The sequence below is a fragment of the Molossus molossus genome, unplaced genomic scaffold (assembly GCF_014108415.1).
Source record: "Molossus molossus isolate mMolMol1 unplaced genomic scaffold, mMolMol1.p scaffold_m16_p_7, whole genome shotgun sequence".
In the NCBI taxonomy this organism is placed as follows: Eukaryota; Metazoa; Chordata; class Mammalia; order Chiroptera; family Molossidae; genus Molossus; species Molossus molossus.
Genome location: NW_023425401.1, coordinates 8,165,153 through 8,191,778, shown reverse-complemented (window position 1 = coordinate 8,191,778; position 26,626 = coordinate 8,165,153). Strand labels below are relative to the sequence as shown.

The following is a 26,626-nucleotide window of genomic DNA, read 5'->3' as shown; positions in this document are numbered from 1 at the left end:
CTGAGGCTCCCGGGGCAGGGGAGGTCCCTGGGAGGTGCGAGGGGCTGAGGCTCTGGGGGCAGGGGAGGTCCCTGGGAGGTGTGCAGGGCTGAGGCTCTGAGGGCAGGGGAGGTCCCTGGGAGGTGCGCAGGGCTGAGGCTCCCGGGGCAGTGGAGGTCCCTGGGAGGTGCGCAGGGCTGAGGCTCCGAGGGCAGGGGAGGTCCCTGGGAGGTGCGCAGGGCTGAGGCTCCGGGGCAGGGGAGGTCACTGGGAGGTGTGCAGGGCTGAGGCTCCGTGGGCAGGGGAGGTCCCTGGGAGGTGCGCAGGGCTGAGGCTCCGGGGGCAGGGGAGGTCCCTGGGAGGTGCGCAGGGCTGAGGCTCCGGGGGCAGGGGAGGTCCCTGGGAGGTGCGCAGGGCTGAGGCTCCGGGGGCAGGGGAGGTCCCTGGGAGGTGCGCGGGGCTGAGGCTCCGAGGGCAGGGGAGGTCCCTAGGAGGTGCGCAGGGCTGAGGCTCCGAGGGCAGGGAGGACACTCACCTGCGTGGAAGTGTTTAAAGTGTAGTGAGTGTGTCCCTGAGATCAGCCAGGGAGCCTGGCCCCCCAGGGGCTTCACTGCATTGGGTCTGGAGGCAGAACCAAGCACAGGCCCCAGGGAGCAGAAATCTGCTGTGAATGCCCTGGCCTGCGGTCCAGAGAGTCCCGGGTTCGGTTCCTGCTAGGGGCATGTACCAAAAAAAAAAGAAATCTGCTGTGAGTTCCCCAAAGGCTGCAGATGTCACCCAGGAGACTGGTGGCACCGGCTTTCTCCCCGCAGAGGGATGTGAGCCGCTGGGCAGGGCCAAGCGGTGCTGGAGCGGACAGTCTCAGCAAGGAAACAACCCTGTACCCAGCACCTTCCTGACAGGACCATGGCCAGCGAGCAGCCTGCCTCCATCGTCTACAGACCCACCCCCTCCCCACTCGTCTGCATTTCCGATCAGGCAAAGGGCATCACCAGTGGACCGCCTTTGCCGGTCCCTCTTCCTCAGGCTGACAGTTCCGCAGAGACTGGCTGGGCGCTGGGCGCGTTTGGAAATAACCACCCCCGCTGCCCCGGCCGAGAGCTGCAGGTGCGATCGTGTTCTGTAATTTGAAAAAAGAAATGAATTGAAAGCATCAAAATGCGTCTTCCTATGAAATGGGTTCACTGAAAGAAGCAGGAGGAAATCTTGGAAAATCCCTCATTTGCATTTTCCGGAGGACTTTGCGTGCCTGTATCTGCCACACTGCCAGCTCCTTCATCTTCTCCGGAATCAAAGCCCCCCCGCCCCAGGACACCATCCTCTTCCCCAGAGCAAGCTGGTGAGGACTGTAGTGGGGACAGAGATGCTTCATCCGCCTGCTGCTCCTGACAACACAGGTGGCCGGCTCCTATCTCAGAGGAGAGAATGCGCTTACAACACCCATCCCCTCGCTCACTCAGAATAGCCCTTTTCACAGTAGTCTCCACGCCTGATGCTTTTACAACGACGCCCAGAGCTCGACCGCGAGACAGAGGAGTCAGCCAGGAGAACGTCATCCCTCTGGTCGGAAAAGGACCGAGGAAAAGGGCGTGGCCTGCCACTGGGCTCAGACCCGCCCTGCAAGTGGGAGGTGACTAAAGCATGCCGGAGATGGGGTACCTGCCACCCTGCACCCGCCAAGGGCAGAGGTCGTCACCTGCGGTGCCCCACTCCAGGCATGCACCACCCTGCCCCCGGCCACTGCAGTGCCCACCCTCCCTGACTCCCACCGGCCTGGGGCTCCAAGGTTCTGACCCCACCCGGGACCCACGTCAGGACCCCACCCGTAAGTCTGCGATGAAGGACCTAAATATCGGCTTGATAACGTGCCAACCTGGGGAGATGCCGGCTCCAGCCTGGCCTTCGAGCGCACGAGGGTAGAGGAACACCTTGCACCCGCCCCAGCTCGGAACCAGCAGACGGCTCAGGTTTCCACCCGGCAGCCCGAGGCCCCCACTCAGTGCTGGGGGAGGGGGGGGTCGGGGCGGGGGCTCAGGGCTGGCAGAACCTGGGCTTGCCGGCCCCTCCCCTCGGTCTCTATGCTTCCCTATGTCGTCAACGTTCTTCATGTCAGTCAATTTCATCCTGTTCTTTTCATTGAACTATTTACCACATTGTATGAAAGTATCACCTTTTATTCAGCCACCTCTCCGACTGACCGAGAAAAACAAGTTGCACAATATATACAGTAAATATCAAACTGATAGCCACACACACAAAACACTAGCGTGTGTACGTGTGTGTACAAGCAGTCAAAGGATTGGGAGGGAACACAATGTAATCAAAATGATATTCCCCTTCGGGGAGAGGGGAGTTGATCAAGATGGAGAGTGGGGGCCAAAGGGATTTGAGTTTTATCTGAACTGTTACGGTTTTTAAAGAAAAATGTATTCATCTGTTATTGAATAACTTAAGATTAATTTAATAGAAAAAAGTGCTTTCGTGCCGCCTGGGACACTCAGGGAATGTGTCTTCAGGGTTCTCCGGAGAGACAGACAGACAGACAGGCTTGTTCTAAGGAACTCACTCGGGATCGCGGGGGCTGGCTAGACTGAACCCCATGAAAGGAGCAGCAGCTGGGGGCCCGGCGTGGTTTCCATGCTCCTCAGAATTCCTGGCAAACACTCCCTCTGGGAACCCTCGGCTGTGCTCTGAAGATGTTCGGCTCTTTGGGCACAGCCCCCCCAGAGTGGAAGGTGCCTGCTTCATTCCAAGTCAAGGGACTGTGGCTGTTCATCGCGTCCAATACCCTCACAGCAGCGTCACACGCTGCTGCCTGACCAAACATCCGGGCACCCCAGCCTGGCCAGGTGCACGTGAGCTTTGCCCACCACAGGGGTGAGCTTTGCCCACCACAGGGGCTTTCTGGACTCTCCTGTCTCCTGCATAGGGTCAGACCCGAGACTCCGGTCCCAGACTGTGCTTTCTGATTGGGACTCTGCCCAGACCTGCTGGTCTAAGGTCTCTTGGCGTCTGATTTTGGGCTTGCCCCTTGGTCCCCTTGGTCCCCTTGGTCCCCTTGGTCCCCTGGGCCCCAAGCTTCTCATCCACAGCCCAGCCCTGCGTCCAGCCCATCCGGTGCCCTTGCCTCTGCTTATTTGGGGCTATGGACTTGGAACAGGTGCAAGCCCGTCTGAAGGATTCTGGGAAACCTTTTATGAAGGACATGGCATTTTAAATGAGTAACATTCTTGCTTCCTCCCTTATCCCCCCTATTTTTACTAGTGATACATTATGCAGTAGAACTTTAATATTACTATCTCATAAAATTCTGTCAAAGGAAAAAGAATAAGATAACCCATAATCACACCACCCTCAAATAACCACTGCTAACATTTTAGCATACTTCAGTCTTTTTCCTACATGTATAATTTTGCAGTCGTAATCATACCTGATGTATAATTTTATCATGTTTTCCCACTTATCACTATGAGCGCTTCTCATGTTGCTCCATAATCTTCATGGCTGTTCACTGAACGGAAAAGTTTTATTAACTATCCTGTTATCTTTAAATATTTCCCATTTCTTCTGCCAAGAAATACACACATCTTTGTGACTGCAGTGTTCTTCTTCATGCCTTGAATTCTTGCACATAGATTTCAAATTGCTTGGCCAAAGAATATGTACTTTTTTGATCTCTTGACATATTTTTTAAAGGTTGCACCATTTTCCACTAAGAACAGGGTCTTTAGTCTCTTGAGAGTAGAGCTTTGACAGGTGGGGAGCACGAGACCAGCAGGAAGACCTCCCAGCCCCGAAGCCCAAGCCTTGCATTCTGCAGAGTACCCCAGTGCTCACGGTGCCCTGGTTGGTGTTGCTTGTTTTTCGCAGACTGAGCAGTTGATAACTCTGTGGGTCCTCTTTGTCTTCACCGTCGTTGGAAACTCCCTTGTGCTGTTCTCCACCTGGAGGAGGAAGAGGAAGTCGAGAATGACCTTCTTTGTGACTCAGCTGGCCATCACAGGTAAGGAGCTGTGCAGGTGGCAGGGCGATGAGCCGTGTGCCAAAGTCCTAAGGCTTCTTGCTTTCAATGATTTAACCAGTAGAAGCAGTAGATGACCTGTCATCCAAAAAGCTTGAGCAGATTTGGGAGTGATTTCAATAGGGACATAAAACCTATATTTGAATGTTTCTTCCAGCAAATTTAACACATTTAGATATCCATAAGATTCCACTATAAAAATAACTCACTGCACAACAGAGTTGAAAACACCAATATCAGCGCCACCAAAGGGTTCTAGAACGCAGCAGTCTCTCTAGTTTACTAAGGTGATATTACCATATCATACCATACTCTGAGCTTTAAGAAGAGATCCAAGAAAATGGACCAGAATTATTTCTAGTCAATAAAAAATATGAAGTCTCAAGTACTTTGCAGGTTTAAGTCCACGGGCATCGCTTTTGCAGTGTAAGTAGCTTGCAACACCACTTACATTGCACTTATGGGCATGGCATAAGGGCATCCGATAATAAGCGGGATTAAGATGCTTACATGTGGATTTGGAGAATGACTAGTAGAGTTGAAATGTGGATGCATGATACCTAGAAGGGGAATGGTGAAGCATTTCAAGCTGAAAATGATTTGTGAAAAAAAGACCCCCACAGAGATGGGTTGAGTTCACATTGGTAGGAAAACATCCCCAAAAGGAGAGTCCGATTCCACCGGCCAGAGGAGGAAGTGGGCAGATGAGACGCCCAGAGGGTCCTGAGCTCTGGGGACAAGGTAGCTGTCATAGGAGTTTAATTTGAATCAGACTGTAGGCCAAATGCAAAAAAGAAAATAAGTGTTAAGCACTAACAAGAAGCAATCTTGTTAGTATTAAGCACTAACAAGAAGACAGTCAGGAAGGGCTGTTTGGTAATGGTACATTTCACCCTTATCAGGTGGCACCGTGTTGTGGTAATGGCAGTGGAGAGTTTTTGGAAATTCAGTCTTGAGCCACAATATAAGAAAAATACAACACTGTAACTTACAAGAGAACCTTAGCCATACGTTGTCAATAACCTGAAAGTCCCCCTCTCTGCCTGAGCTAGGCTACAGTGACCAGCATGAAAAACAAAGGCCCTCTTCAGAAGTGTAAAGATGCTATGAGGAGCCTGTCACAGAGGTAGGAGTTGTGATGGGAGAAAACTCCTTCAATTGTTCCTACAACCTGGAGTCCCATGATTTAATTCTTAGAATCTTAAAAGGAAAGGGTAATTTAGAATATCCAGCAAATACTGAGATGCAACATCCCTGGATGAGGATGTAATGACTTACTTGCATTATGTTTCCTCAATTACCATGAGGTAACCAACATTCTACAGAGCTACGTGTTCTTTCAAAGGGTAAGCACTTCAAGGTGGCCAAGATATCAGCTTGGAATTTAAAGTCAAGTCAAAATTAATCAATAAATGAACAACTGACATTTCAGCATCTATTGTCAAAGAGAAAAGTTGTGTGTTCTATTCCACTCTATTGTCTGCTGTATGAACCTGGGCTTCATGTCTCATGAATGTTCTAGAGTCTGGTTTTTACTTGTTGATTCCCTGTTGGAAAAACTCAAGGGGTCAGATCAGGAGTATCTCAAATGAAGAAGTCTTGGAGAGGTGAGCTTTGCCAAGGGACTAAGATTGCGCTAACTTTTTATTTAAGATAGCAAAGTTTCTTCCAATTACATGTCGCCATGATCTCAGATGTCTTAGCAAGGGAGTAGAGAATAATATCTGAGTCTTGAATAAGTCTCTAAAGGTTACTCAGGTATCACTGAAGGATGCTATTCTTTGAGATTTATATAACTCTGATTTGAGTTCCCTATTCCATGTTGGATTTGGGTTTTGGTTTTATTTCGTGCTGAGAGTAAGGAAGCACTGAGCTCCCTTTTCTCTGAAACCATCCACAGATACATGACTTTCTATATTTAAAAGACTTTACCAAATGTTATAAGCAGCGAGAGGAGATTGCACCATAGAAAATCAAATCTCTTAAAATTAAATATTATATATTTTCAAACCTTTCAGCTTCCACCAGAAACTCCTCGGTGTGCCTTGTGTCCTGTCTTCACCATTCTGCTTTCTCCCTCCTATAAATGTCCATCTGTCTTATGGCAAGCTTTGTCTTGGCATTTGCTTTGAAGACAGGAGGACTTCTAGAGTGAATAATGGCCTTGACTACAATCCCATGGATGCGTTCCCTTGGTGACAATTCACCAAATGATATACTTATGACTTGTGCCCTCTGTGTGGTCTGTTTCAGTAAAAGTGTACCTATGAAACATGCCACCTCCGCAGAGAGGAAGCTGCCACCGCCAATCCTCCTGGCGTGGGCAAGCGAGGTAAAGGGGCAGGAGCCTGGGGAAGAGACGAGGACAAAGATGAGGGGTAGTGGGGGTCTGGAGGCCCCACTCTCGGCGTGCAAACTCCGTGTGTGGAAGGCTGTGCTCATCATGCAAACCACGTGAGCTGGCCACACGTGGCCTCAGGGCCACTGAGTTACAACTGCCAATGTAAAATTTTTAAATCAGAATTCGGAAATCTTGTTCCATTATAAAATGCTAGCCTGCCCCTAAAGTCTGACTCCCACCTTCAACAGGTGAGTAGAGCATTAAGCGTTTGGGGGTGGGGGTGGGGACATTGAGAGCAGGGAGGTGAAGAGCTTAGCACTGACAATGGTTTAGACAGATCACGTGTTTGACAAAGTTTCACAATTCATTCTCTTTAAAGAAGTTGCTGTGTTAGGACTTTCTTCTCCAGTTTCTTTTATTATGAATTAAAAAAAAAAAATCGAACCAATATATGCCTAGGGAACAAGAACAATGAGAATAAAAACATTGAGGAAATCTTTCTAACGCCGTCAAATCTAAGCCATGCAACCTGAAGTCTTCCTGGTTTTCAGACAAGCACTAGATTCGAGGGAAAAGGAAAGTCAGCTCACACTGCTTACCACTCGGATTCACATCAGAAGACCACGTGCTGGGCTTCTCTCCATGAGGGAAAAACATTGACAAGACCCAGGCCCTATGAGGGTGACATTAGAGCGGAGGCTGCTGGCTCAGACTCGACGTGACAGAGTCGTTATCACACAAAGATGTTGTTGTTACTGTGTCCCTGCTATGGAATACGTTTGCATAAATATGACTATAATTTTATAGGTGTTTTTCTCTTGGCATCAAGGACTAAGTCTGCTTAGTCTGCCATAATAAAACACCATAGATTGGGTGGCTTAAATATCACATTTAAATAGCTTGACTGACACAGTGCTGGAGCCTGGAAGTCTGAGGGCAGGGTGCCAGCATGGTGGGGTCCCGGGAAGAGCGCCCCCCCTGGTTTGGAGCGGGCTGCCTTTGTTACCTCTCCATGTGCCTCTTCCTCTGTGCCTGTGCAGAGAGAGAGAGAGAGAGAGAGAGAGAGAGAGAGAGAGAGCAGGCTCCATGGTGTTACTTCTAATCAGAAAACGAATGCCAACAGATCACAGTCCTGGCCTTATGACCACACGGACATGAACTGCTTCTGCAAAGGCAGTATCTTCAAATAGTTATGTTTGGGGGTTGGGGCTTCAAAACACGGATTTTGGAGAGGACACAAGCATTCAGGCCCTGACAAAGGGAAAGAACCAGGCGCATCAGAAGATTGCAGCCGAGCCCTGGCCGGTTTGGCTCAGCGGTTAGAGCATCGGCCTGCGGTACAGAGAGACCCGGGTTCGGTTCCCGCTAAGGGCATGTACCTCGGTTGCAGTTTGTCCCCGGCCCCGGTTGGTTGTGCGGGTGGCAGCCACTCGATGTGTCCCTTTCACGTTGATGTTTCTCTCTCTCTCTCTCCCTACCACTCTATCTGAGGAAAAAATGGAAAAATGTCCTCGGGTGAGGATAAAAAAAAAAAAAAAAAAAAAAAAGAAGATTGCAGCCGATTCCGGATGGTGGGCCACAGCCGAGGGGATGGGGTCCCAGGTGAAGGCGGAAGGGATGGGGGTCCCAGGTGAAGGCGAAGGGATGGGGTCCCAGGTGAAGGCGAAGGGACGGGGGTCCCAGGTGAAGGCGGAAGGGACGGGGGTCCCAGGTGAAGGCGGAAGGGACGGGGGTCCCAGGTGAAGGCGGAAGGGACGGGGGTCCCGGTGAAGGCTGAAGGGATGGGGGTCCAGGTGAAGGGCGAAGGGACGGGGGTCCCAGGTGAAGGCGGAAGGGAACGGGGGTCCCAGGTGAAGGCGGAAGGGGACGGGGTCCCAGTGAAGGCGGAAGGGACTGGGGTCCCAGGTGAAGGCGGAAGGGATGGGGGTCCCAGGTGAAGGCGGAAGGGACGGGGGTCCCAGGTGAAGCGGAAGGGATGGGTCCCAGGTGAGGCGGAAGGGACGGGGTCCCAGGTGAAGGCGGAAGGACGGGGGTGTCCCAGGTGTAGGCGGAAGGGACGGGGGTCCCAGGTGAAGGCGGAAGGGAGGGGGTCCCAGGTGAAGGCGGAAGGGATGGGGTCCCAGGTGAAGGCGGAAGGGATGGGGTCCCAGGTGAAGAGCGGAAGGGATGGGGGTCCCAGGTGAAGGCGGAAGGGAATGGGGGTACCAGGTGAAGGCGGAAGGGATGGGTCCCAGGTGAAGGCGAAGGGATGGGGGTCCCAGTGAAGGCGAAGGGGATGGGTCCCAGGTGAAGGCGGAAGGGATGGGGGTCCCAGGTGAAGGCGGAAGGGATGGGGGTCCCCAGGTGAAGGCGAAGGGATGGGGTCCCAGGTGAAGGCGGAAGGGATGGGGTCCCAGGTGAAGGCGGAAGGGATGGGGGTCCCAGGTGAAGGCGAAGGGACTGGGGTCCCAGGTGAAGGCGGAAGGGATGGGGTCCAGGTGAAGGCGAAGGGATGGGGGTCCCAGGTGAAGGCGGAAGGGATGGGGGTCCCAGGTGAAGGCGGAAGGGATGGGGGTCCCAGGTGAAGGCGGAAGGGATGGGGGTCCCAGGTGAAGGCGAAGGGATGGGGTCCCAGGTGAAGGCGGAAGGGATGGGGTCCCAGGTGAAGGCGGAAGGGATGGGGGTCCCAGGTGAAGGCGAAGGGATGGGGGTCCCAGGTGAAGGCGAAGGGATGGGGTCCCAGGTGAAGGCGAAGGGACGGGGGTCCCAGGTGAAGGCGGAAGGGATGGGGTCCCAGGTGAAGGCGGAAGGGATGGGGGTCCCAGGTGAAGGCAGAAGGGATGGGGGTCCCAGGTGAAGGCGGAAGGGATGGGGGTCCCAGGTGAAGGGCGAAGGGATGGGGGTCCCAGGTGAAGGCGGAAGGGATGGGGGCCCCAGGTGAAGGCGGGGGATGGGGGTCCCAGGTGAAGGCGAAGGGATGGGGGTCCCAGGTGAAGGCGGAAGGGATGGGGGTCCCAGGTGAAGCGGAAGGGATGGGGGTCCCAGGTGAAGGCGGAAGGGATGGGGGTCCCAGTGAAGGCGGAAGGGATGGGGGTCCCAGGTGAAGGCGGAAGGGATGGGGGTCCCAGGTGAAGGCGGAAGGGATGGGGGTCCCAGGTGAAGGCGGAAGGGATGGGGTCCCAGGTGAAGGCGGAAGGGATGGGGGTCCCAGGTGAAGGCGGAAGGGATGGGGGTCCAGGTGAAGGCGGAAGGGATGGGGTCCCAGGTGAAGGCGGAAGGGATGGGGTCCCAGGTGAAGGCGGAAGGGACTGGGGGTCCCAGGTGAAGGCGAAGGGATGGGGGTCCAGGTGAAGGCGGAAGGGATGAGGGTCCAGGTGAAGGCGGAAGGGATGGGGTCCCAGGTGAAGGCGGGAAGGGATGGGGTCCCAGGTGAAGGCGGAAGGGATGGGGGTCCTCCAGGTGAAGGCGGATTTTTATGGGTGGTCCCAGGTGAAGGCGGAAGGGATGGGGGTCCCAGGTGAAGGCGGACAGGGATGGGGGTCTCCAGGTGAAGGCGGAAGGGATGGGGTCCAGGTGAAGGCGAAGGGATGGGTGGTCCCAGGTGAAGGCGGAAGGGATGGGGGTCCCAGGTGAAGGCGAAGGGATGGGGGTCCCAGGTGAAGGCGAAGGGATGGGGGTCCCAGGTGAAGGCGGAAGGGATGGGGGTCCCAGGTGAAGGCGAAGGGATGGGGGTCCCAGGTGAAGGCGGAAGGGATGGGGTCCCAGGTGAAGGCGGAAGGGATGGGGGTCCCAGGTGAAGGCGAAGGGATGGGGGTCCCAGGTGAAGGCGGAAGGGACGGGGGTCCCAGGTGAAGGCGGAAGGGACGGGGGTCCCAGGTGAAGGCGGAAGGGACGGGGGTCCCAGGTGAAGGCGGAAGAGACGGGGGTCCCAGGTGAAGGCGGAAGGGATGGGGTCCCAGGTGAAGGCGGAAGGGATGGGGTCCCAGGTGAAGGCGGAAGGGATGGGGTCCCAGGTGAAGGCGGAAGGGATGGGGGTCCCAGGTGAAGGCGGAAGGGATGGGGGTCCCAGGTGAAGGCGGAAGGGATGGGGTCCCAGGTGAAGGCGGAAGGGATGGGGGGTCCCAGGTGAAGGCGGAAGGGATGGGGGTCCCAGGTGAAGGCGGAAGGGATGGGGTCCCAGGTGAAGGCGAAGGGATGGGGTCCCAGGTGAAGGCGGAAGGGATGGGGTCCAGGTGAAGGCGGAAGGGATGGGGGTCCCAGGTGAAGGCGGAAGGGATGGGGGTCCCAGGTGAAGGCGGGAAGGGATGGGGTCCCAGGTGAAGGCGGAGGGATGGGGGCCCCAGGTGAAGGCGAAGGGAGTGGGGGTCCCAGGTGAAGGCGGAAGGGATGGGGGTCCCAGGTGAAGGCGAAGGGATGGGGGTCCCAGGTGAAGGCGGAAGGGTGGGGGTCCCAGGTGGAGCTGGAAGGGATGGGGGTCCCAGGTGAAGGCGGAAGGGATGGGGTCCCAGGTGAAGGCGGAAGGGATGGGGGTCCCAGGTGAAGGCGGAAGGGATGGGGTCCCAGGTGAAGGCGAAGGGATGGGGGTCCCAGGTGAAGGCGGAAGGGATGGGGGTCCCAGGTGAAGGCGGAAGGGATGGGGGTCCCAGGTGAAGGCAAAGGGATGGGGGTCCCAGGTGAAGGCGGAAGGGATGGGGGGCCCAGGTGAAGGCGGAAGGGATGGGGGTCCCAGGTGAAGGCGAAGGGATGGGGGTCCCAGGTGAAGGCGGAAGGGATGGGGGTCCCAGGTGAAGGCGAAGGGATGGGGGTCCCAGGTGAAGGCGGAAGGGATGGGGGTCCCAGGTGAAGGCGGAAGGGATGGGGGTCCCAGGTGAAGGCGGAAGGGATGGGGTCCCAGGTGAAGGCGGAAGGGATGGGGGTCCCAGGTGAAGGCGAAGGGATGGGGGTCCCAGGTGAAGGCGGAAGGGATGGGGGTCCCAGGTGAAGGCGGAAGGGATGGGGGTCCCAGGTGAAGGCGGAAGGGATGGGGTCCCAGGTGAAGGCGGAAGGGATGGGGGTCCCAGGTGAAGGCGGAAGGGATGGGGGTCCCAGGTGAAGGCGGAAGGGAGGGGGTCCCAGGTGAAGGCGAAGGGAGGGGGTCCCAGGTGAAGGCGAAGGGATGGGGGTCCCAGGTGAAGGCGGAAGGGATGGGGGTCCCAGGTGAAGGCGAAGGGATGGGGTCCCAGGTGAAGGCGGAAGGGATGGGGGTCCCAGGTGAAGGCCGAAGGGATGGGGGTCCCAGGTGAAGGCGGAAGGGATGGGGGTCCCAGGTGAAGGCGGAAGGGATGGGGGTCCCAGGTGAAGGCGGAAGGGATGGGGTCCCAGGTGAAGGCGAAGGGATGGGGTCCCAGGTGAAGGCGGAAGGGATGGGGGTCCCAGGTGAAGGCAAAGGGATGGGGGTCCCAGGTGAAGGCGAAGGGATGGGGGTCCCAGGTGAAGGCGAAGGGATGGGGGTCCCAGGTGAAGGCGAAGGGATGGGGGTCCCAGGTGAAGGCGGAAGGGATGGGGGTCCCAGGTGAAGGCGGAAGGGATGGGGTCCCAGGTGAAGGCGAAGGGATGGGGGTCCCAGGTGAAGGCGAAGGGATGGGGGTCCCAGGTGAAGGCGGAAGGGATGGGGTCCCAGGTGAAGGCGGAAGGGATGGGGGTCCCAGGTGAAGGCGGAAGGGATGGGGGTCCCAGGTGAAGGCGAAGGGATGGGGGTCCCAGGTGAAGGCGGAAGGGATGGGGGTCCCAGGTTGAAGGCGGGAAGGGATCGGGGGTCCCAGGTGAAGGCGAAGGGATGGGGGGTCCCAGGTGAAGGCGAGGAAGGGATGGGGGTTTCCCAGGTGATGGCGGAAGGATAGGGGTCCCAGGTGAAGGCGAAGGATGGGGGTCCCAGGTGACAGGCGAAGGGCTGGGTGGTCCCATGTGAAGGCGGAATGGATGGGGGTCCCAGTGAAGGCGGAAGGGACGGGGCTGGGCCCAGGTGAAGGCGACAGGGACGGGGGGGTCCAGGTGTGCAAGGCGGAGGGATGGGGGTCCCCGGTGCAGGCGGAAGGGATGGGGGGTCCCAGGTGAAGGCGGAAGGGATGGGGGTCCCAGGTGAAGGCGGAAGGGATGGGGGTCCCAGGTTGAATGCGGAAGTGATGGGGGGTCCCCAGGTGAAGGCGGAAGGGATGGGGGTCCCAGGTGAAGGCGGAAGCAGGAAATCGCGGCGGCAGCGACTGGGGGCGCCAGTACCTGCCAAGGTGGGCAGCTTTGCCTCGAGCACCTTCGCTGTCCTGCTGGCGTGGCCCAGGCCACCACCGCCTTTCATGCACAGCCTCGTGGTGTGGAAAGTGAGAAAACAGGTACTTACATTAATCTACGGCCACGTGTTGCTGAGAACGTGGGAACATGGCAAACAAGGAAATTCACTTGTCGAGAGGGCTGAAACTGTGTCTAAAGGAAGAATGAAAAGCAGCGCAGGTCAGCAAAACACCGAGACGGTGGAGGGTCGAGGGTGACGGGGCCCCACAAAGTCTTCAGGTGGGTTTAGTGAGCTCAGGTGGGTTTAGTGAGCTCACCTGGAAGACAGAGCTGGCAGGAAGTGAGGGTGTGATCAAGCAGCAAGGTGTTCTCAGGTGACTCCTACAGAGACGGCATAATCCGGGGCGTCGGTCATCCTGGGGCGCTAACGTGAGAAGGCAGGGGAAGTCATTAGCAAACAGGGCCACCCTAATGGAAGCCAAACTGGTTAAATGCTCACCATGCCCCAGCCTCTGTGCTGAAGGTTTTATGTAAATCATCTCATTCAATCCTCACAATAGTCCAGTGAGCTGGCCCTGCCACAATCCTCTCTTTAGGGACATGGAAGCTGAGGCTCAGAGAAATCCGGACCTCTTCCTGGGTGGTGGGCCAGGGATTCAAACCAGATTGTCTTTCTTCCCATCTTCAGCTTCTAATAATTAAAGGACGCCCCTCCCCAAGGCCCACGCGTGCGGTGGGTGACCCCTCGGCACACATCAGGATAGTGGCAGCCTGTCTAGTCGGAACCCAGCTGAGATCCTGGTGCCCATGTACTTAGTCAGTGGGTCAGACTGACCAGCTAGAGGATGTGGAAGGAGCTAGACGTCGAATACAAGAGCCGAATATAAACCGCAAAGGCTGTTTGAAACTGCGGCGATGCCAAGGTCTGGCTGGCCAGTGCCGGGTTTCCAGGGTTGCCGTGCCAGCTGACACCATGCAGGGAGGACACCTAGAAGCCCTCCTGCCTCCCCCCTCCAATGCCTCAAACACGGCGGACAGTAGCTGAAATGTCTGTCGCTGGACAACCACTTCTCTGATGCTTGTTAAAGTGAAACTTCTCTGATACCATGTTTCACTTTGCCCGCCGCCTCCCCGCGGAATGAACTTCCTAGAGCCCTTAGAAAGAGGAAGGTCCGGGCGGCAGCTGCCGGGGTGGCCAAGTGGTCAATGTCACTGCAGGCAGATTCCACCCATTTCAAACTTTCCTACTTCAAATCCTTTGGGGGAAGCACTGAGTTTATATAAAGGCGAAGAAAATGAAATGGTTCCCAATTTTGGAAAGGGCCCGATCCAGCATCATTTCTTTGTTTTTTTCTTTTAATCAGTACTCTGAATGGAGTCTGATCCTTTCAAAGTATCTGTTCTTCTATCAACTACTGTATGAAATCACTCTTTAAAATACAGTCGACTCTTTTATTTTTTCCTTTATCCTCACCCGAAGACATTTTTCCATTTTTTGTTCAGAAAGAGAGAGAGGGGGAAAGAGGAAGAGAGAGAGAAACATCGACGTGAAAGGGACACATCGAGTGGCTGCCACCTGCATGACCAGCCAGAGCTGGGGACAAACTGCAACCGAGGTACGTGCCCTTAGTAGGAACTGAACCCGGGTCTCTCTGGACCGCAGGCTGACGCTCCAACCGCTGAGCCAAACCGGCCAGGGCTACAGTTGACTCTTGAACAACCTGGGGATTGGGGCACCTACCCGACCAACCGAAAACCCATGTACACCTTAAAGGGCTCCACATATGCAGGTTTCCAACCACGAACTGAAAACAGTTCACAAAAACCTCTACACACACATTTTTGGGTGAATATTTTGCTTTTCCAGTATTTCATATTTTCAGACTTGGGTATGAATCCCAGCAATTCTACTTCCCAGCTCTGTGGCTTTGGAAAAGTGACAATTTCTCCAAATATCAGTTTTCTAGTCCAAAAGCGGGCAGACCTCGCAGAGTTGGGAGAGGATTAAATGAGATAACATCTGTGCAGGGCCTTGTACAGAGGGAGGCAGAGTAACTGCTCGGTCGATCTGTCTGGTGAAGCTACCACTATAGTTGTTTTACGCGTTGAAATGAAACGAATGGAGTGATTAATTTAAAATCTTTTGAATTCCTTGCTGAGGAGTGCAAGCTCATCTTGAAGTTCATCGCCACCCTGAATAGATGATGCTCTTTTATTCGAGACAATGTCCTTTACTTGGGTGTGTCTTTGGCTCTCAAATCTTGCTTTGAAGATCAAACTTTCTCATATAAGCTTATTCTTTTTTATTTTTTTTTAATCCTCATTCGAGGATATTTTTTCTCTTTATCTTCAGATAGAGAGGAAGAGGGAGAGAGAGACACATCAACTGATTGCCTCCCGCACAACCCTGACCAGGGCTGGGGACGAACTGCAACTGAGGTACGTGCCCTTGACCAGAATTGAACCTGCAACTCTTTGATCCTCGGGCCGACGCTCTAACCACTGAGCAAACCGGGCAGGGCTTTCAACTTATTCTTAAACCATCAGATCCAACTGACATTATCAGTGGCACAAAAATTTAAAATTGTATTCAGAGACCTTCTGCCTGACCATTTATTCGGAGGGAGAAAAATCAGCGCTCACAGGTATTCCCGGGTAAGGCAACACCAAAGTCTTTCGTTGAATCATATTTTCCATTGACCCACCTCTTGAGAACAGTCTCCTACTTATAGACCAGGAGCCTTGAGTGATTCCTTGAGGAACATTTTGATTTCCATTTGGTCTTTTATTTATTTAGTTAAGAAATCAATTGGAATGAGATTGAGCTGCACATACATAAAATCCAGAAAATGATGGTTCCCGTTCATAAGGATTTATCTTTATCTTCTGTAAGGAATTCTGGAGGTAAGCGGTCAGGGTTTATAATGTGTTCCCTTACCTTTGGGGACCCAGGCCCCTCTATATTTCTACTCCATTAAAAGACTTTCATCCTCAAGGTCAGCTCTTGGCAAAGATGCCCTTGGTTCGAAGTGGCTGCTCGACCTGCCGTGGTACCCACCTTCTAGGAAGGGAGGAGGGCAGAGCGAGGGGCCCCCGCCGGCCATCAGTCCGCCTCTTAGCTGGCGTCCCCACAACTCAACCCATTAATTTCATTTGCATTTCATTTGTCATCTCTAATGGAAGGAAGAGCTGCCTGCTTGCTTTTTTCGGTTGGTTTTAAACCCGGGCCCCCTGGCCAGAAGACAAGCAGGTCCCCTTTTCCTGGGAAGAACGAGAGGAGAGCGGTGAGTGGCGGTCTCTGGCACGGCGTGTCCTTCACATTCCCACTGAGAAAGGCGTTCAGACCAGGAGAGTCTGTGTGGCCGCCGTGGCCCAGCTCTGGGAGAGCTGCCTCCCCGCCTGCCCCTTCCTTCCGCCCTCTGGGCACCGGGCCCTCCCTCCGTACACTGGACGGCCCACAGCTGACTGCCTGGCTACGTAGGTAAATTATAGTCAGCTTTTTATATTTTCCCAAAGGAAATTTTTCCAAAATTGTTGGCTTTTTATATTATTTCCCAAAATAAATTTTCAAAATAAACTTTCCTCTGAGCAACTTTCAACTACACAATATGGTATCGTTTACTATAGTTTATGTTATACTTTATATTACTGGCTGTTTATATTCTGCCCCCCCCCAAAAAAAAAAAAACTTGCCTTTTACAAACAAATCTACAATGAATAGTTTCACAACTAGATCTTGTGAGCATTATTTATTATTTAGGAAATATTGATAGCATTGGACTTACTCAAAGAAAGACACTTTTGCGGGCTTTCAAATCGACCGATGTCCTTTTAGGTCACTCGGGACTAAAAGATGATGGAAAACTTCGTAAGACAGATGCTCTAGCAGCCGCCAACAGGGATCCACACTGAGTGTTGTTTTAAAACCTGCCTGAAAACTAAAGCCATATTGGCTTGCGACAGTCACAGAATCCTGCCCCGTTCTGGAGGGCGGGGATTCTCTCTGCTGACCTGTTCATGATGTGTACGTACACACCGGAGTATAATTTGCTTATTTTAAAAGGAGCATGTTCTTCCCTAGTAGCCAGCACGTCAGAGGAGAATCCCAACCTAATTTGTCCTCCTTTGTCCCACTGTGATTATGGCAGCGCTCACGTATTTGTGAAAACAAAGAACACACCACTTACCAGAACGTTCGAGTGGAGGAAGTGTTTCCATTTTGCACCTGTTTTAACTCACTTTCCCCTTCACATTCTGACTCATTTAAAAAAAAATTCGTAACTAATTGTTCTCTACATCCACTAGAGAGTTGCGCTGCAGGATTACTCTGGAGAATAGAAAGAAATCAGAAGGTCTCGAAGTTGCTATTTCTGCACATTCTGCAATTTTAGCACTTTTGATTCTAACAATTTTCGGGGTAAATATAATGACTGTTTGAGCTAAAGTGCCAATTAAAACGTATTAGTCATTTATCATCTTCAAGACTGCCTTGTCTGTTTTATGCAAATGCAGTAAAGAAGGGGGGCTAATGAGGATGCTCCCACTGAGCATTCGCGAAGGAAAGAGAAAACATTTTTGGGCACACTTCCAAATAACTTCCTTCTTCTGAAAGGGCCCAATCTTCTCATATTAGTAAAATAAATTAGCTTTGCCTCAAAGCACTTTGCGGAGAGCCCATTACTAACGAACCAAGGAATTCTTCCCCCTCCAACCCTCCTGTTTATTATCTGAAAGCAGAACATTGAGCGAGGGGGTGAGACCAGACGCGCTGAGGTGTCCAGGGCCCTGCGTGGAGTTCAATACGACGTTTCTATGCTGATTCCGTCCACTGTTTCCCCTGAATTTTTGAATTGCAAACTTAATCCTTTTGTTTATTTTAATTCTGCTCATCCATGTTTTCATTTTTCTATTTTTCACCTCTATTGAGATAAGATTGACATAGAACATATGTAAGCTCAAGGTGTCGAAAGCGATGTATATATGTTGAAAAATGATTGCCAGAGTAATTTTGTTTCGTATCCGTCCACTCACATAGTTGCAATGTCTGTGTGCATGTTAAGAACTTTTAAAAACGTCTTTCTGAGCAACTTTCAAACATACAACACAGTACTGTTTACTATAGTCACGATGCTATACTTTACATCCCCTAAACTTATTGATCTATAACTAGAAGTTTGTACTCTTTGACCAGCTTCACTCATTCCACTAACACCCCCTCCCAGCCCCCACCAATCTGTTCTCTGTTTCTGTGAGTTCAGGTTTCTTTTTAACATTCCTCATGCAAGTGAAATCACACAGTATTTGTCTTCCTCTGTCTGACTTATTTCACTTAGTATTTTGCACTCAAGATTTATGTGTTGTCATAAATGAGGGAATCTCCTTTTTATTGACTGAGTAATATTCCATTGTGTGTATATAGCAAATCTTCTTTATCCATTCATCTGTTGATGGACACTTAGGTTGTTTTCATGTCTTGGCCACTGTATACAATGCTGCCATGAGCATGGGGGAGCAGATATCTCCTGAAGATGGAAATTTCATTTTCTTCAGATATATACCAAAGTGTGAACTTATTGGACCATATGGTAGTTCTATTTTTAATCTTCTGAGGAACTTCCATACTGTTTCCATAGTGGATGCACCAATTTACAATCCCACCAATGATGTATAAGGTTTCCCTTTCTCCATATCCTTACTGACACTTGTTATCTCTTCTTTTTGTTAATAGTCATTCTGTCATATGTGAGGTGATATCTCATTGTGGTTTTGATGTGCATTTCCTGATGTTGGGGAGGTTGAACACCTTTTCAGGTGCCCACTGGCCATTTGAATAGCTTCTTTGGAAGAATTCCTATTCAGGTCCTGTGACAATTTAAATGGATTATTTCTTTTTTTGGCTATTGATTTATATGAATAGATCTTGGATATCAATCCCTTTTCAAGTAGATGGTTTGTAAATATTTTCTTGTTTCATAAGTTGCCTTTTCATTTCGTTGATCATTTCTTTGGTTCCGCAGAAGTTTTTCAGTTCGATGCAGTCCCACTTGTTGAATTTTGGTTTTGTTGTTTGTGCTCTGGGTGTCATATCCATGAAATCATTGCCAGGACGATGTCAAGGAGATGTCCCCCTATGTATTCTTCTAGGAGTGTTGCGGTTTCAAGTCTTACATTTGTCTGGGATCTATTTTGAGTTCATTTTCATGAGCAGTGTAAGGTAGGAGTCCAGTGTTGCTCTTTTGCATGTGAATATCCAGGTTTCCCAGCACCTTTTATTGAAGATACTATGCTTTTCTCCATTGAGTATTCTTGGATCTCTTGTCAAATCTTTGTTGATCGTATATGCATAGGTATATTGAATTCACAACTCAGATCTCCACTAATGTTGTGTTGACTCCAGAATTTTATGATACAAAGGAGAAGTCTAAAGTCCACCTGGGATTTCTTTCAATATAGGTTATCAAATGTTTTTGTTTCTCAATTTTTTTCTTTGAGGATTTATACTTTTACCTGGTTGTATCTATTTATTGGTCCATTCTATTAGTTCTGCTGTTTGCCAAGTAAGCTCTTTTGATCTGTAGATTAAGGTGATTTCTTAGATCATTTTTCTTATGTCTGAATATTTATTATCTCCATTTGTTCTGATTTTGTGTTCATGAGCAGTAACTAAGCACACATCAGTTAATGATGGTGTTTCTCTGTCATCATTTAACTATCTTGGTCTGCTTGGCCGGTGTGGCTCAGTGGTTGAGCATCGACCCATGCACCAAGAGGTCACCAGTCGGATTCTCAGTCAGGGCACATGCCCAGGTTGTGGGCCCGATCCCCAGTGGGGGGCATGCAGAAGGCAGCCAATTGATGTTCTTGTTCATCGATGTTTCTATCTCTCTCTTCCTCTCTAAACTAAAAAAAAAAAATTAAATTGGTAAATATCCTATTACTCTATATTTAGAAGAATTGATGAAGCTTTTCCTAATCATTTATTTGATTTTCATTCCATTATTCTTAGCAGTATAAACCCTACTCTTGCTCCTAAAATAGCTTCAAAGTTGCTTTTCCTGTGATCATTTCAAAACCTGTTTTCTTTATATTATCTAGAACCTTTTTCATTGCCAATTGCTCAGTCTCTCTTTTCACAGCTGTCTAGTGTCTTACTACCTCTCTCTCATCTTTCATTCCATAAAACGTAAAGAGAACACAGTATTTCCTGAACCGAAGGTGCTGTGGAGTGTATATTCTTTTTCTGATATTTGTGTGCTCTCTTCTTGATGCTACAAAATCGCTGTATGGCAGCGGTTCTCAACCTGTGGGCCGCGACCTCTTTAGGAGTCAAATGACCCTTTCACAGGGGTCACCTAAGACCATCGGAAAACACTATTTCTGATGGCGATTCATAACAGTAGCAGAATTACAGTTATGAAGTAGCAACGGAAATAATTTTATGGTTGCGGGGTCACCACACGAGGAGCTGTACAAAGGTCGCGGCAGCAGGAAGGTGGAGGACCCCCAGTTTCAGGGGCAGCCCGGAATGAACGCGGTGCCTTCATTTAGATGATTCCCACAGTGGCTCGCCGTCCTGTCCCCACTCGGAGAGAGATGGTGTACGTTCACAAAGGAAACCCGCTGCCCCCGGCAGGAAAAGAAGGCAGGATCCTGTCACTGTGGGAGTAATTTAACAGAGAGGAATGGACTCTGTTCTCAGGGAAGCTTTTTCCTTTTAGAGAAATTGGGTTTCGTTTTGTTCCCTGCCTCTGCTCCACCGCTGCAGCTGTGTGACCTGGGGGAGGCACTTGCTCCCACTACGCCTTTGTTTCCTCCTCTCTAAAATGAGGCTGCTGGTGGCTCTCTGCAGCACCCCACACTGTTCCCACCCCTCCGCAGGGGTGTACTTACCTCTCTCTCTGCAGCACCCCACACTGTTCCCACCCCTCCGCAGGGGTGTACTTGCCTCTCTCTCTGCAGCACCCCACACTGTTCCCACCCCTCCGCAGGGGTGTACTTGCCTCTCTCTCTGCAGCACCCCACACTGTTCCCACCCCTCCGCAGGGGTGTACTTGCCTCTCTCTCTGCAGCACCCCACACTGTTCCCACCCCTCCGCAGGGGTGTACTTGCCTCTCTCTCTGCAGCACCCCACACTGTTCCCACCCCTCCGCAGGGGTGTACTTGCCTCTCTCTGGAGCACCCCACACCGTTCCCACCCCTCCGCAGGGGTGTACTTGCCTCTCTCTCTGCAGCACCCCACACTGTTCCCACCCCTCCGCAGGGGTGTACTTGCCTCTCTCTGGAGCACCCCACACCGTTCCCACCCCTCCGCAGGGGTGTACTTGCCTCTCTCTGCAGCACCCCACACTGTTCCCACCCCTCCGCAGGGGTGTACTTGCCTCTCTCTCTGGAGCACCCACACTGTTCCCACCCCTCCGCAGGGGTGTACTTGCCTCTCTCTGGAGCACCCACACCGTTCCCACCCCTCCGCAGGGGTCTACTTGCCTCTCTCTGGAGCCCCCACACCGTTCCCACCCCTCCGCAGGGGTGTACTTGCCTCTCTCTGGAGCACCCACACCGTTCCCACCCCTCCGCAGGGGTCTACTTGCCTCTCTCTGGAGCCCCCACACCGTTCCCACCCCTCCGCAGGGGTGTACTTGCCTCTCTCTCTGGAGCACCCACACCGTTCCCACCCCTCCGCAGGGGTGTACTTGCCTCTCTCTCTGCAGCACCCACACCGTTCCCACCCCTCCGCAGGGGTGTACTTGCCTCTCTCTCTGCAGCACCCACACTGTTCCCACCCCTCCGCAGGGGTCTACTTGCCTCTCTCTCTGGAGCACCCACACCGTTCCCACCCCTCCGCAGGGGTCTACTTGCCTCTCTCTCTGCAGCACCCACACCGTTCCCACCCCTCCGCAGGGGTGTACTTGCCTCTCTCTGGAGCACCCACACCGTTCCCACCCCTCCGCAGGGGTCTACTTGCCTCTCTCTGGAGCACCCCACACCGTTCCCACCCCTCCGCAGGGGTCTACTTGCCTCTCTCTGGAGCACCCCACACCGTTCCCACCCCTCCGCAGGGGTCTACTTGCCTCTCTCTGGAGCACCCCACACCGTTCCCACCCCTCCACAGGGGTGTACTTGCCTCTCTCTGGAGCACCCACACCGTTCCCACCCCTCCGCAGGGGTGTACTTGCCTCTCTCTGGAGCACCCCACACCGTTCCCACCCCTCCGCAGGGGTGTACTTGCCTCTCTCTGGAGCACCCCACACCGTTCCCCACCCCTCCGCAGGGGTGTACTTGCCTCTCTCTCTGGAGCACCCCACACCGCTCCCCACCCCTCCGCAGGGGTGTACTTGCCTCTCTCTGGAGCACCCCACATCGTTCCCCACCCCTCCGAAGGGGTGTACTTGCCTCTCTCTCTGGAGCACCCCACACCGTTCCCACCCCTCCGCAGGGGTTCTACTTGCCTCTCTCTCTGCAGCACCCCACACCATTCCCACCCCTCCACAGGGGTTTACTTGCCTCTCTCTGCAGCACCCCACACCGCTCCCCACCCCTCCACAGGGGTTCTACTTGCCTCTCTCTCTGCAGCACCCCACACCATTCCCACCCCTCCACAGGGGTTTACTTGCCTCTCTCTGCAGCACCCCACACCGTTCCCACCCCTCCGCAGGGGTGTACTTGCCTCTCTCTCTGGAGCACCCCACACCGCTCCCCACCCCTCCGCAGGGGTGTACTTGCCTCTCTCTGGAGCACCCCACACCGTTCCCCACCCCTCCGCAGGGGTGCACTTGCCTCTCTCTCTCACTCTCTCAACCCCCAGTGCCCTTCTTTTGCCTCTTGTAACTTGTTTCCTGAGCCCGTTTCTTCTACAGCTCACTTCTTCTACCTCTGTGACTTTCCAAATAAACATTCTCTTATAAAAACTAAATTTAAAAAGTAAATCAAGTGATCTGGTTTAAGAGTCCTATGCTTCTAATAAGGAATTTCCAGCTGCAAAAATCGAGAGGAATTTCTTCATCTTCAGATGTCGGCTAATTATAGAACATTTGCTATCATGGGTGCCAGTCACCCGAGGGAATTGGGTCTGCCCCCTAATCATGGCAGTGTCTGGTCTGGTCCACGTGGAAGGGACGAGGCCAGCAGAAGGCAGTAAGAAGGTGCCCCCCCCCCCCCCCCCCCCGCGGCTTGCAGCCTCACTGGCCTCCTGGGTCAACATCCCCCGGTTCTACGTGGCTTGTTCCTTCCTTCCTTCGCCACTCAGTCAGTGTGATCACGCACTCGGGGCACAGTGGGGCGTTGGCTTGTAAGTTACAGTTCAAACAAGAAAGCAATAAAGGGGACACATCTGCTTTGTCACATCAAGTTCAGGGGCAGAATGAACCTTGGCCTGATTTGCTTCCGCAGTTCAGCAGCGCTGCCGAGGACCGTGTCTCTGTCACGGTCGCAGGCGCCCCCGGAGCCCCGTTCTACCTCCTGGGCAGGACACTGTGTCCGTGGCTGGTGGCTTCAGCCGCAGAAATGTGTGTTCGCACCGTTCTGGAGGCAGAGGTCCCGGATGGAACGCTGGCAGGTTCGGCGCCTTCGAGGCCTCTGTCCTTGGCTTGCAGACGGCAGTCATCTGTCTCCCTGGTCCTCACATGGTCTCCCTCTGCGCGTGCGTGTCTGGGTCCCAACCTCTTTTCTTACAGGGACACTGGTCATGTGGGTTGGGCCCCACCCGTATGACCCCATTTAACCAGAATTACTTTTCTAAAGGTCCTATCTCCAAATACTGTCAACATTGGGAGGTACTGCAAGTTAGGATTTCAACAGATAAACTGGAATGGACCCAACTCCACCTATAACAGGTGCCTACCCGTGACTCCCGGGAGCTCTGTCCACGTGCGCAGAGAAAGACTGTGACTTCTAGAAGCTTTCTCAGAGGTGTGGGAAGGGACGCCTCCCAGCTGTGGGACCTCCCAGCACACAGTGGCAGACCTCTGTGTGCAGCTCACTGACCTAGCCCGACCTCTGTGCTCACGTGTGAACCTGTCAGTGTGCACACGATAAATGGTTACACCAGTGAGCGTAGGCCAAAGGTACTGCCTGCCCCACACGACGGGGCTGGGCTGGTGGGGTGGATACGTGACGTAAAAGTCGGGGTGCTTACCAGGAGGTGCTCAGGCCAACCGCAGTAGCTTTCTAATCATTTGTTCTGTGAACTCGAGCCAAAGCTCCCGAGCTCTTAGCCTCTACTTCCCGTATCCAAACCCTCGTTACTGGGGCGCCTAGAAAGGCTGCTTTCTGACCCGTCCTGAGAAGTGTAGGAGGTCTGGGGGGAAGGACTCTCCCTAGTTACTCTGGCCCTCTCCAAAGACCTTCGGCCTGATGATGTGACGTTCCCCCTTCAGGGAGAGGAGAGAGCAGAGGTCGCAGGGAAGAAATCCACCACCTGTGACTTACCTTTTCCAGATTCCACTGTCCGTGACTCACCTGCCTTCCGTGCGGTCCTCACTGACGTCCCCAAGGCCGTGAACAATCAGAACCTTTAGCCAATAAGACAAAGACCTTTTTCTTTGGCCTGACACGGGGTCACTGAGAATCCCTCCTTGGTGTGTGAGCCGATTCAATGGGGAAACATTTGTTCGGGGTCCCTGCACACAGGTCCTCTGCTGGGCCCAGCAGGAAGGCGACCTTAGTAGAAAACAGTCTTTCACCTGGGAACGTCCCTACCGCAGGGAGAAATCAGAGCTGTTCACTGAACTGACACAAGACAGAGGAAAATGTCAGGAGGAAAAAAACCATAAAGGCAAGAGCTCGGAGGGTTTCCAAGTAGGCGAATTGGTATTCTCACGGAGAAATCAGAAAGGTCGCCCCGCAGACTCAGCTCCTCAGTGATGGGTGCGATTCTCAGAGGGGCACGAGGAGCCGCCCTGGCCAAGGACACAGGCTGCCAAGAGGGATGGCTATATTTAAGAAAGATAAATTTGATTCATTGTCTGAGACCACAGGTCCCCACCTGAGACGCTCCGTTCTGCCTCCCCACGTGTATTTCTCACCACGTTGGCTTCTGCTGTTGCTTCATTGTGGTCCTTTGCTTTCTGCACATCGTCCAGAGAGACCTTTTCGAAACTCAAATCCATCACTGAAGCTGGGTGGTGGGCATAGCAGTATATATAAAATGATGTAATTCACACACATGTTCATCACAACCTTCCATCTATTGTTGTGTATGCGAGAAGGCGTTCAGAGTGTACAAAGGTTCAGTGATTCACAGGTGCACTCAAGCCTTAGAACACTGTTCTGGGGTAGGCGGGGCCAGACAGAGGCAGCCCCCGAGGACCGGGACCCGGAGTGTATAAACTAGGGCACTGGGTCACCACTCAGGTCTTGAGCAGAGGCACAATTTGAACAGAGCTGTGTCTAAGTGTCTAGGCCGAGACACAGCGTGTGGATCTGAGGAGACTTAATTACTTATGAGAGCGTATTTATTCATTTCTCAGAGGACTTACATAATCATCTTAGTTCTGTTTCCTTCTTCCGGAATTATTTCTTTCTTCATTCACTTGCCCGGAGAGCCTTATTCTCGTTATAGTATCTGTCAAAGGGTCACCTTTCGGTACATTCATTCTCTTGCTGAATGCCACAGCTTGAATTCCCATCCACTAGTTTTGCTAAAATCTGAGAGAAAGAAAAACCCCTCTCCGTCATCTGGGAGAGCTGTGTGAGGGCCCGGCCCCCTTAGCTGGGGCCTGCGGGGGATGGGCTCCCATAGGGTCTGATCCCAGGACACAGCACTTCGGAGTTGTTGGAGACAAGGCGCCAGTGTAAGGGTCCTCCCTGATTGGTAGTTACCACTGCGAGTCCCCATAGCAACGGAATTCCAGGGGTCCCATCCATCTGGTGGAAAAATAGGACGCAACCACGAATGTAATCGTCTACAACGTGATTTCATTTTTACGGGTGATTCGCATCTTTTCGAGCAGTGAGCGTGTCCATGGTTTCGCCAGCACGGTCTTGAGACGAAGGGCGGCAAATACCCAAAACCATTCTAGGGAGCAAGTGGGGAATTCAAGTTAAAAAGTCAGATGAGCAGCCTCCGGAACGACCCCTTTGCATGCCACCCGCCACCCTCCCCTCTACTCCAGTTAGAACCTCCTGGACGACAGAAACATATATTTAAAACAATGATAGTTAATAATTTAGCTCAAAGGCAGAAGTGACCCCGCAGCTGCCAGAAGGAAGCAGCGGACCCGGAGGCAGGAGGCTGGGAGCGGAGTTCTGCAGGACGTGGCCGGGATTTAGTCCCGCACTTGGGGGCTGTGTTTCCACATCTCTGTGGGGAGGTCCAGGAGTCAGGACGAGAGCACAGAACCGGTCTCCGAGAATAAAGCTGGAACTGGGGAGGCCGCACGGTCTGTGACCAGGAAATGGAAAATCTCCCCACTGGCCGGAAGCCAGCCATCTGTCCCAGGCCTTGTCCCAAGTCCCTCCACATACAGGAACCCCAAGAAATAGGATCGAAAACTCACTGCGCACACATGCCAGGCCCCACATCCATGGACACCTTGGGGGAGCCTCATTCACATAGACAAGTGTCCCTCTTCTGGTCATTGATAGCGACGTAACAACCCCAAAAACATCAGTTGATTTCCCCTCCCGTTTCTGAGGACAGGAAAGCCAACAGGGCACGGGGGGCGGCTCAGCTTTGCTCCATGACGTCCGGGGCCCGGCTGGGAACGGCTCGAGCGGCATGGCTGGCAAACTGATGCCGGCGGACCGCTGGGCTTAGCGAGACAAGGTCCCGGTTCCTCTCCACGTAGATCTCTGCCGAGCTTCCTTGGAGGTGGCAGCTGGGTTTGAAGGGCACGAGGCAGAAGCTGCAAGGATTCTGTGGCCCAGGCTCAGAAGTCACGAAGTATTACCTCTGCCACTTTCCACTGGCCAGGCACAACTTAGCGCCCAACCGGACTCAAGAGGAGGGGACCGCCCAGGACATGGAGAACGTGAAACGTGGCTCATGGCGGGGAGGGGGCATCTTCGGAGGCTGCCCCCCACTGCTGGAATGGGGCAGAGGGCC

At 53.0% G+C, this 26,626-nt stretch overlaps 1 protein-coding gene across 1 annotated transcript in view; it reads left to right on the top strand.

Annotated features, from left to right (window-relative positions):
• Positions 1-26,626, top strand: part of NPSR1 (neuropeptide S receptor 1) — a 114,293-nt gene that overhangs the window by 12,810 nt on the left and 74,857 nt on the right. Inside the window, exon 2 of the mRNA XM_036247210.1 lies at positions 3,850-3,982. Within this exon, the coding sequence (XP_036103103.1) occupies positions 3,850-3,982 (133 nt within the window). The remainder of the gene's footprint in view (positions 1-3,849; positions 3,983-26,626) is intronic.